General features: G+C 39.7%; 1 protein-coding gene across 2 annotated transcripts in view; it reads left to right on the forward strand.

Annotated features, from left to right (window-relative positions):
• Dipk1a (divergent protein kinase domain 1A) overlaps positions 1-12,020 on the forward strand; it is a 67,809-nt gene that overhangs the window by 43,531 nt on the left and 12,258 nt on the right. Inside the window, exon 2 of one of the 2 annotated variants that reach the window (XM_051198017.1) lies at positions 7,643-7,777. The exons of the other annotated variant lie outside the window; for it this stretch is intronic. Within the exon in view, the coding sequence (XP_051053974.1) occupies positions 7,643-7,777 (135 nt within the window). The remainder of the gene's footprint in view (positions 1-7,642; positions 7,778-12,020) is intronic. 2 annotated transcript variants of the gene reach the window in all.

The raw sequence follows: 12,020 nt of genomic DNA on the forward strand, positions 1-12,020 counted from the left end.
CTACAACCACTGGACTGCACTGTTATAGGATAGAAGCCTTAGTTAACACATCAATAAATGGGATGGTGGCTGTAATTTAATATGTTTATATAAGCAGGTGGCAAAAAGAAGCAGGTGGCACCTGGCCAGAGTTTTCTGTTATCTAACTTATTCTAATGGCTCAGAAAGTTTAAGAGGATTATTAAATAAGTTAACATTTAAAGTGTTTATGGGTTCCAGCTATGGAACAACACTACCAAATATTGATCATCATTAATAGTATTGTTTTTGTTACTATAGCAAATATTGGAAATAATAAATGTTCAACAGTACAAATAGGTCAAATACAATATGGCACACACAACTTTAAAAGATTATATATTTATTTAGATTGAGATATCATTTAAAAATAAGGGAAGGAGCTGGCTCAGTGATTAAGAATATTTGCTGTGCAACCATGAGGACTCAAGTACACACCTGGGTGTGGTTGCTGTCATGCCTGGAACCCCAACACTGAGACAGGCATGTGTGCGCGCGTGCGCACACACACACACACACACACACACACACACACACACACACACGGATGCTGCACATACACTACACACAGACACATACACAAAAAAGAAAAAAAACCCTTTTGTTTAGTTCGTTTTTTGAGACAGGGTTTCTTTATATTGCTTTGGAGCCTGTCCTGGAACTCACTCTGTAGACCAGGCTGGCCTCGAACTCACAGAGACCTACCTGTCTTTGCCTCCTGAGTGCTGGGATTTTTTTTTTTTTTTTTTTTTTTTTTTTTAATCTAAGAGGGGAGGCTGGAAAGATTGCTCAGTGGTTAAGAGTGCCTCTTGGTCTCCCGGAGGACCCCAGTTTGTTTCATAGCACTCACATCATTAGAGAGGGCTCACAATCACCTGTAACTCCAGTTCCAAGGGATCCAACACCCTCTTCTGACCTCCAGATATATGGGTTCCCAGCAGATGTCATACAGGGGAGCAAACCTCGTGAAGAGATAAGAATGAAAACTCAGTGTAGACTGACTTTGTCAACTTGGATCAGATTTTGGGGAGTCTAATGCCAGGCTGTTCATTGTCACCATTTTTAAACACAGTTCAATTTTGGAAAGGGTTTCCAGGCAACAATCAGTCCAATCAGCCCAATTTCAGGTGCACAATAAAGTATAAGGTGTGACTACATAGAAACTTTAACACAGTACATGCTTAGAATCTTGTGGGTCTCTGACCCATAAGAGGTCAGCAGGCCATAAAGTACTTGTGACGTCTCCCCTAAAGATGGGTAATGGTCTAGGGAGGAAGAGTCTGGGAAAATCATTCTGGAAAATTAGGGTGAGGTCTGACCCATCAGATAGAAACAAGGTACCCAGGTGTTAACCACCTCCACTCTCAGCTCTCTGGATGGAATGCAGGTATTTGATTTGTATCTCTCCATTGAGGAGACACCCCTGTGTAGTTAACATTCCTGGTCCTCTTAGTGCTTCTCTGTGAGTACAGGGACCTTTGTGCTCCTAAGGCACACATATGTGGCAATCACTTGTAGACACACACACACACACACATACACACCCCTAACAATTTAATAAAAACCTAGCGGGGAAAGGAATATATTTGTTTTAAGTAAGAAGATATTTTCTGTTATGACATGAGTTCAGTTTTTTTCTTAGAAAATAATGTATTTTGTATGTGTACATATGCAGAAAACAATTGTATAATGATCTTCTTTTCTTTGTAATTATTTTCCTTTTTTAAATTTCTCCACCGGGCTTGTGCTGATATCTTTACTAAATACTTGGTGAAAAGCTGCTTGAGAAGACTGGTAAAGTAACTCGGGCTTGGTGATCGAGCATAGACCTAGCATGTGCAAGGTCTGGGCTCCATCCTTAGAAACACAAAAAGAAAACAAGTCACTGAGGAATCTTCCAGCTCTCTTCCAGTTTCACATTCTGGTTATACAGAAATTGCTTAACAAATTAAAACGTTATCCTCAGGGATGGCCCATAGAGTAAATTAGACGACACTTTCCAACCTTTTTTTTTTTTTTTTTTTTTTTTTTTGGAGAACACATTAAGAAACAGCAGTTTTGCCTATGGCTTCTGGAGAGTGGCCATGGTACCAGCCCCTGGGGTAGCCTCCTCTACCGACACTCAGATTATTCTAGCAGTAGCTGCTTTTGGACCGTATTCCTTAGCATCCAGTCACCCTTCCATTGACACTAAGGCAGAGTACTGATGGACAGAGGTGAACAGCATCTTCTTCCTCTGGCTACCTGAATATCCAGACACACACATCTGCTTCTCTGTGAAGTCAAGAGATTATACTGCAGTGTTTAATTGCCCTGGGTCTGGAAGTAATATGATGATTGGCAAAGAACCCTTCAGAATCTTTCAGAATTCTTTTAAACTCTTGAAATATTGGCAATTAAGTTTTTGTGGGGGCTCCCTATTGTACATGTGTGCACACAGAGGCCAGAGGCGGCCTTGGCAGTCACTCCTCATGAGCAGTTCACCTTGTTTTTTAAGATAAGTTGTATCTCTGGGGCCTAGTCCTCACTAATTAGACTAGCCTGATTGGCCAGCTGAGCCCTCAGATCCTTCAGTGTCTGCCTCCCCAGGATCTGTATTACAGACATGCCTTTCTCCTCAGCTCTACATCATGCCTTTATAACCCTCTTTTAGACTGGGCCTCAGTGAGCTGTGAACCTCCAGGCAGTCATTCCCTTCATTTTCCTCAGTTGCTCTTGGGTACCTGAAAGTATGCTACAGATGTGCTGTAACTTCCACCTGGACATCTCAGAACACTTGTTTCAGTTCATTAAAATCAGCTCTGATGCAAGAATTCCTTTAACCCTGGTACTCTGGAGGCAAAGGCAGCCAATTCTCTTTTGAGTTTGAAGCCAGCTAGGTCTAGGACAGGAAGTTTCGTATACCCTGTCTCAAAAATAAAAGCAACAACAACAAACCTTCAGATTTGTTTAAAGATAAGTTATAACAGTGGTGTAGGCAATGGTTTAAAAAAGAAGCAAATTGCTACTTTGTAAATCACTCTGGACGATTGTGAGATTTTCTGTTTTGCCTTATATTTATTTGGGGGTGCATGTGTATTTGCATGCCCCCCCTATGCATTCATTTTATATAGAGGTCATAAAATGGCTTTCTGGAGGGAGTAAATTTTCTTTCTGTCATGCCTTTGTCTTTGAGACAGGATCTCGTGTCACCCAGGTTGGCTCCAAACATACTATATAGCTAGCTGAGTTTTACCCTGAACTCTTCCTACATTTACCTCACTGGTGTGCCCAGCACACCATTATCCTTTAGTGTGGGACTGACCGAGAAGGGTTGTTTATCATGTGCATATTTTCATCTCCAGGGACTTTTATTTACAATAAAAGATGATTGGTGATGATTCTTTCCAATTGGTCTGTCATTTTCAGACAGATGTCACATACCTTTAAATTAGTAATAATTTACTCATTAAAGGCTATTCAAAAATAAAATGGTAGTGTCATATAAATTTGACATCTTGGGCTAGGTGATGCTTGGGGGAGTGTCTTAGTTATATTGCTGTGAAGGAGACACCATGATCATAGCAACTCTTATAAAGGAAATCATTTAATTGGGGCTGGCTTACAGTTTGAGAGGTTCAGTCCATTATCACCATGGCAACAAGCAAGGCAGCACACAGGCAGACATGGTGCTAGAGAAGGAGCTGAGAGTTCTACATCTTGGTCTGCAGGCAGCAGAAGCAACTGGCACGCTGAGAGTAGCTTGAGCAAAGGAGACCTCACAGCCCACTCACACAGCCACACACTTCTGCAACAAGGTACCTACTCCATCAAAGCCACACTTCCTATTAAATAGTCTCTATGAGGCAATTCTTTCAGGCCACCACAGGGAGGGATCATAGTATCCATCATAGCATGTTTACCTGCATCTCTGGACCCCTGAGAGACCAGAAGCAAAACAAAGCAAAACAAACCACAGTAAGACTGAAATGTCTCCAGATGTTGTTGCCAAGTGCCTTGCTGGGGTGGGAGGGGAGCATACTGACACAATCAGGAATCACTGTCCTGTGTGTTTCCTAAGACTTTTTCTTTAGAGGAACATAAGGAATAAAGTGATATTCCATTAGGAGCTAAGCACAAAATCAGCACTATAAAAAACCTGATAGGGTATAATTTTAAACAGGCATAAACAAAATTTTCAGACTCTATTTCTTAATCAAAGGCTAAATTGTCTAGGTAATTGTTTTAAAACAGAACACTAGAAACATTTTAGCAAATGCCACATGGGGAAAATGAAATAGAGATGTAGTTTGTAGCTTTTTCTTTCTTCATCATGTTAAAATGTAAGGCTGCTTATCTGCAGATATTAAGAGATGCATAAAGGTCATTGCACTATTTTTTTATGCATAAGACACAGCAGTTTTCTGTAGCATGCTGGATAAAAACGTGTTTTGCTTCTTTGGTCATGATCTCTACAACAAGTGATGCCCAGCTCCCTGCTGGGGACATCGTTAATCTGACTTCCCCTGCAACATGGTCTTCGTGTGTGGTTAGCATTCATGGAATACCTCAGCTCTCAGGGTTCTTCAGCTTGAACATATGCCAGGGGATGTGGAAAAATACAGCTCAAGAAGAGAGAAGAGCAAAATCCTGTTTCCCCAGAGCCACCTTTTCACATTTGAGTATTCTGTCATTCTTTAAATGACCAATTGTCTCACAAGTATTAGTGGCACTTTGTGGGTTTTGGAGGTTAGTTTGGTGGTATAATGCTTGTCTAGTAGCTACAGAACCCTGGGTCTGGTCCCCATCACTAGAAAAGTTAGAATGGAGGAGGGGGACAGTGTGCTAACAGAATGGCTTAGCTAGTACAGGTGCCTGCTGCCAAACTGAACGCCTGGATTCAGTCCCTGGACCCACATGGTCATTGAAAAGAACCAATCCCACAAGTTACCCTTTGACCACCACACACTCCAATGCACAAATACATTCACTCTTAATGGGGAAAATGTAAAAAAGGGGAAAAATTTGTCTTGTCCCACAAATTAACATTTTCTCTTTGTTTTGTTTTGAGACAGGGTCTCACTATATATATCCCTAGCTGGTCTAGAGCACTCTATGTAGACCAGGCTGGCCTTGAACTCAGAGATTAGACTGCTTCTGCCTCCCACGTACTGGGATTAAAATATGTTCCATCAATCCGGCCTTCAAATTTAGTTTTCTTAATATATTTCTTGAAATTAAAATTTTGTCATTTTCCTCTTCCCTTGTATACCCCTCAAATTCATGGTGTAGTTTTGTTTAGTTGTGCACACATGTATAGTATATTCCTAAACATACAAATACAACCTTCTCAGTCTGTATAATGTTATGCGTATGAATATGATTTCAGGGTTTACCATGTGGTATTGTGGATAACCAGTCGATGTGATTTTCCCTGGGAAGACTACTCCACTGAGCACCCCTTAGTTGCCTGTAGATCTTCCTCCAGGTTGTGGCTCTTCCATGAGCGCATGTCTGTTAGTTCAGGTCTTTGTTCTTTACTGTTTTGTTTTTTGTTTACTTGTTTGTTTTATATTTTTAATTTGATTTGGAACCCTAAAAATATTTCTTTTATTGAGTAAGAACTCTAAAAGGATTTCTATGGTGTAATCATTTGCTGTATTTCTTAGATATTTTCCAGTCTGTAAGTTTCTCCTTTTCTCAATTCCTCTACAGCCTGGGAATTCATATTGCAGTGTCCCCTTCGGCCTGGGAAATTGACAAAATTATCACTTGCTTCAAGTTCTCTGTCTCCACTATTTCCGGTGGGCTGCATTGCAGCTAGAGGCTGGATCAGATCCAGATCTTGGCTTCTTTTTGACAGGTCAGGGAGAAGGCTGTAGCCATTGGTGGCAGCATTGCTGGTCTCTTGCACAGCGACTTGAAATAGATTTTAGCTAATGGTTTTTTAGTATTTTCTCTGTGCACAGCAATGTGCTTGAGCTTTTCAGGCATGTGTCTTTAATCTTAGTGGAATCTAATAATGCTAGCACATGCCAATTTATAGCTGGCAACCAAACTTCCTGTCAGGGCCAAGTAACCTCAAACATTTTTATAGACAGACCTCTTGGTTCCATTGTATTGCATGCAATTTAGATTTTTTTTTATGAGTTTATCTAGTGCTATGTAAAAATATTTTTCATTAAGAGCTCTTTTACACCGGGCAGTGTCCTCATGCTCCTTCAATCTCAGCTCTTGGGAGGCAGAGGCAGGCTGATCTTTGTGAATTTAAGGCCAGCCTGATCTGTACTGTTCCAGAATAGCCAGGACTACACAGAGAAATCCTGTCTTGATAAAAACCCAAAACAAACAAGCTCTTTTATATTTAGTAATAAAATCCAAAAACCTACCATCTAACTGAATGTTTTGTACTCAAGTTTTTGGTACTGGGGTTTTCACCATATGTGAAAACTCACAAGGATGGTTCTGTGACAGAGTTTGGTGTTTCCTGATGTTTCCCTTTGAACTCGTCATCTTTTGCAGGTGCACCCTGAGCGGCTCGTTCGTCTCTCTCTCTGCTTTCTTCTCATGCCCGTAGTGCTCACAGTAATATACTGTTTCCCAACTGGCTCAGAGTTATAAAAGCAAAACTAGCTTTTCATTGTGTGTGTGCATCTTTAATTTATTTTGCTCAGTTCTACTGTTTATTAAATCAAACCACTGAAAGTCTAGATCTCAAAAGCAAATATCAGGCTATGTTGACCAGGTGCCACATTTGAAGATTAGCAGCTTGTGTAGAAAGGCATCAGTAGCTTTGATCATAGCAGAGCAGTAGGCACAAAACAATGCAAAGAGGACCCTATTGTGTGGTTTTATTAGTTGACATTCCAGGAGTAATTTATGCTTTTTTTCATTTTCCTTTTTTGTTTGTTTTTTCTTCTTTAGAGAAAGGATGTTATATAGTCTAGATTGGCAACGAGTTTAACTAGAGGTGGCCTTGAACTTCTGATTCCCCAGCTTCCAGCTCCCAAGAGCTAGAATCACGGGCACACACACCAGACCTGGTTAAGTCATTCTTTCTGTTGTTGCTGTTTTGTTTTTGTTTTTTTTTGTTTTTTGTTTTTTTTTTCAAGACAGTTTCTCTGTGTAGCTCTGGGCTGTCCTGCAACTTGAGCTATAGAGTAGACCAGGCTGGCCTCGAACACACAGAGATCAGCCTGCCTCTGCTTTCTGAGTGCTAGGATTAAAGGTGTGTGCCACCATTTGCTGACTGAAATATCTTATTGTTACTATGTTTATTCATAAAGACCTTTAAAATTCTCATCTGAAACTGTTTGGTTAGTTTCTTAACAACGGAAGCTGTAGATCTCATTCCCTGGTCTTGGAGTAGCACTGTGTTGTGCTGAGTAAGTAGCTCTGGTGCTGATATTTGAAAGGTTGTACATCCTAAAGGGAATTTTGTTTTTTGCTTATCAAGACCTGGGAACTTACTTCTCTAAAGCCTGTGTTTCTTGGGCTCCTTGAAAATGCTCTTTGTTCTAGAAGTGCCATACAGAAGCCCAGACTGTACATTGAGCTTCCTGCAGCAAGGAGAGTGCCCTGACTCAGGGCAGTGAGTGCTGGCTTGTTCCTAACTGCGTGACTGCTATGTGTCCTTCACTTGCAGGCTCGTCTCTCATATGTGCGAGTGAAGTATCTTTTCTTTTCCTGGTTGGTGGTTTTTGTTGGAAGCTGGATCATATATGTGCAGTATTCATCCTATACGGAGCTATGCAGAGGGAAGGACTGTAAGAAAATCATAGTAAGTATATTAAATATTTCAGTTTAAAAAATATCTCCTGTAACTGACTATAGTTACTATGTAAGGACTGACTGAAGTTTTTCAACATAAAGGCAATTTGATGTTACACTTGTGCTGAACTTCCTAAATCTTTGATAAATTCAGTACTTAGAATTCTAAATAAATAGCACAGGTAAGTCTGTGTATCAGTACAGAAGGAAGCAGTCTCACTGCAAAATGGGGTTTTGTTTTAGTTTTCAAATATATTTTAAATTAGGGTTTTTATGTATCAGATTTTTTAAATGTTTAGGGTATGAATGTGTTATGTATGGACTTTCTAGAATAGTTGTTTTGTTTTGTTTTGCTTGTTTTTTGTTTGTTTTTTAGAAAGGGTTTCTCTGCGTAGCCATGACTGTCCTAGAACTCATTCTGTAGACCAGGCTGACCTGGAACTCAGATATCTGCCTGCCTCTGCCTCCCCAAGTACTGGTATTAAAGGCATGTGCCACCACACCTACCCTAGAATACATATTTTTAATAAATGGAATCATATCAAACACAAAATTTTATCTAAAGGGTATGTATTTATCACTTTTTTTTCCTAGTGATTCAAAATATTTTATAAAAATCATTTTATCAGCCTGGTGGCACACACCTTTAGTCCCAGCACTTGGGAGGCAGAGGCAAGCAGATCTCTGTGAGTTTGAGGCCAGCCTGGTCTACAAAGCGAGTTCCAGGACAGCCTCCAAAGCTACACAGAGAAACCCTGTCTCAAAAACCAAAAAAAAAAAAAATCATTTTATCAATTCAAGATTAATAGTAACAGTTACTGGTTATAGAGCACTCAAATTTAAATACTTGAGGTTCTGACTAAGTTAACTCCTTATTGTCTATGAATGCCTTTCAATATACATCAATAAAACTTATTTCAGAACCATATGTTTGTTTTTGTTTTGTTCCATTTTTATGACACTTTGGCTCAAACCAAGGACCTCAGGCATCCAAGCAGCTGCAAAATGTTGAGAGTGTCTGTGTGTGAGCATAAAAGCGTGTGTGTGTGTGTGTGTGTGTGTGTGTGTGTGTGTGTGTGTGTGTGTGTACATGATGTACATGCATGTGGCTTTGAATGTCAGAGGACAACTTTCAGTTCAAGCCTTCCTCCATGTCCCTGTTTCTGCCACTGCTCCACGCTGTGCTGTCTGTGTGAGCATCTGGCTAATTCTCCTTGTCCTCTCCTGGCTCACCTTAGGATGTGTAAGCTGCTGCATCTGGCATTTCACATGTGTTCTGGGATTAAACTCGGATCATTGGAGTCATTTGCCAAGTGATTTTACCCACTGAGCCCTCTTGCTGGCCCCATCGTACAGTTGCTGACCATGATGAAGACTAAGGCAGGGGGATCATAAGTTCATTGCAAGACTGGGATACATGATAAACTATCTCAAAAGAGGAGGAGGAAAAGAAAGAAAAAAAGGAGGAGTAACTATAAGTCCAGTAATTATAAGTCATTAAAGGTTTTATATTATTGGATGTCACTTTAACCAGGACAGTTGTCTCAAATGTGTATATACAACAGGAACAGTATGTATTGCTCCCATAGAGCCAATAATTGAACAGAGATGAAAATAAGTAATCATAGTGGAGTAGGTATTATCAAGCTAGGACTTGGCTCAGTGGGTAAAGTTCTTGAGTTTGGATCCGCGACACCAACATAAAAAGTCAAGCACAGGGATGCATGTCCATAGTCTCAGTCAGAGAGGCAGAAATAGGAGGACTCAGGCGCTTGATGGCCAACCTAGCCAATCCATGACATCAAATAAGATAGGGAATAATAGAAGACATATAACATCACTGATGGTCTCCATGTGCAGGCACACCCCCCCACACACGTGTACATACGCATAACAACACACACAAATATGTATACTCTCTGAATCAAGTATTCTTTGGTCAAACATATTTGGGAAAAAAGAGTTTTGACAAAAATAAACAACTGACATTACTGAATATTTATTTCAGTATCTTTAATGTAGTAGTGTATGTTCATATCTCTAAGAGACAATAACTGTACTTGGCTAGGAGAAAGTGCACCCTGCCAGCCCCATTCCAGGAAAGCCTAATGACATCATCCAGTGATATTAGAGAGAGTACTCTTAGAGATAGAACCAAAACTAAATGGTGAAGATTTTGTCTTCTATTCACATCTTATTAAACATGAGGCACTTGTTGGTATTATTCTGTCACCATGAAATACCATTAAAAGTGCCTCACTATTGCTTACCCCAATTTCCCTTTGATTTGTAAGAACTAGAAACAGAATGTGATTCCAGCATAATTTGCTAGTTGTTTTACAAATTCTTTTAAGTCTATCATTTTCTCGTAACTTTTTTTTTCAATTGTTGTTACTTTGCATTGGGCTCGTGAGAAACAGAACTTGAGGTGATCTTCTTGCCTCCACACACATGCACTTGTGTATGTACACACACAGAGGGAACTCTGGAGCTGGGACAACCTTTAACTCCATTGCTGGCCAGTTTGTGGGCGGCGTGGTGTGATCAAGGTCTCACTCCCTCTGAGAGCAGGTCCTAGAACAGAGATCACTACTGCTACTCCAGCAGCTGCTCAGTTAGCTGCTTGAGTCCTGAAGGCAGAGGCTTGCATGGCTCACTATGGGGTCAACTGCAGTATATTTAAATTTGCTTTTGGTAATTACCTGAAACCTAAATGGACCAGGTATTTATTTTCAGTACAAAGTTTGTTAGCTGTATCCTAAAAATTAAAATAGAAAGTTCAGTATAGAAGCACTGGCCTGTAATTGGAGTACTTGGAAAGATCAATGAAGATTGTGTAACAAATTCCAGGGCAACCCGAGGTACAGAGCAAGACCCTGCCTCAAAACCAAAACAAAAAGCAAATCTTAAATGTTTTAAGAATCAAAAGTAAAAAGAAAAAAAGAAAAAGGAAACCATTCACACAGATATTAAAATTCTAACAATATATATGTAGAAAAAATCCTGAACCAGCCCCTCACTGTCTTAAAATGTAATATGTTTTAGATTTGTCCTCCAGTGTTTCAGTTGTATAATATTTGCCTAGGGTTTGGTTTTTCAAAATTTTCTGCAATGCATACATCTTATTTTGTCCCGATCATTCTTATTTTGAAATAGGGCATCTAAGTGTATTGTCTCTCTCTCTCTCGACTACATCTACTGTTCTTTTATTTAAGTAGATAGATCAAACTTAACCAGAGCATATAAAGTTGCTGCTTTTAAGTTTTAGGTGCAAAATAAAAAAAGCTGCATTATCTCAAGGCCATCCTTAACAAAAACATGCTCAGCAAAAGATTATAGCATTCTGTGTGTAAGCTTTCAGCAGATTTCATCCCAAATCCTTAGTTCCAGCTTTGTGAAGGGAGATGAGAAAGAGACACATCAGAGCCAAAGAAGAGCTACAAACACCACTGTCACTAACCTTTGGAAGCATTATTTGTTTTCCTCTTTGGGTGTTGGTGGTGTTGCTTTTAGCTTTCCTCTAATTATTTTCTCTATTTTAAAATATTTATTTTCAAAGTGATTACTATCATATAACATTCATTTAGTGTGTTGTGTAGTATATGTGAATGATTATGTGCCTGTGAGTGCAATGCCTGCAGAGGCCAGAAGAGGGCACTAGGTCTCCTAGAGTTGAGTTACAGGTAGTTATTACCTGACTGGTGTGGATTTGGGAACCAGACTTGGGTCCTCTGAAAGAACAGTGTGTGCACTTAACTGCTGAGCCATCTCTCTAGCTCCCTTTAGCAGTCTTTTAAAAAGTGTGAGTCCAGCCTGATCTACACAGTGAGTTCCAGAACAGGCTCCAAAGTTACACAGAGAAACCCTGTCTTAAAACACCAAAAAAGAAAAAAAAAATGTAATTTCTTCAGATATGGTGGCACACACCTAAATCCTAGCACTTGGGAGGCAGAGTCAAGTATATCTGAGTTTAAGGCAGCCAGAGCTATAGAAAGAAGATAGATAGAAGGGTGATATAGGTAGATAGTTTTATAAGTTGATTATATGTAGCTTTTATATATAATCCCTCCTAGAAAAGATCAACAAGTATTCATTATCTACCATGTTAGTTTTTCTGGATACTTGGGGTGCAGTGGTAAGATATTCAAAATCTATACATTAAGAAACATATAGTAAAAAGATGAATACACATAATGAACTCAGATTAAGCTCACATACACACTGAGAAAAGGTAACAGAATGTCATAGAGAAT

This window comes from Phodopus roborovskii, unplaced genomic scaffold (genome assembly GCF_943737965.1).
Source record: "Phodopus roborovskii unplaced genomic scaffold, PHOROB, whole genome shotgun sequence".
Lineage (NCBI taxonomy): Eukaryota > Metazoa > Chordata > Mammalia > Rodentia > Cricetidae > Phodopus > Phodopus roborovskii.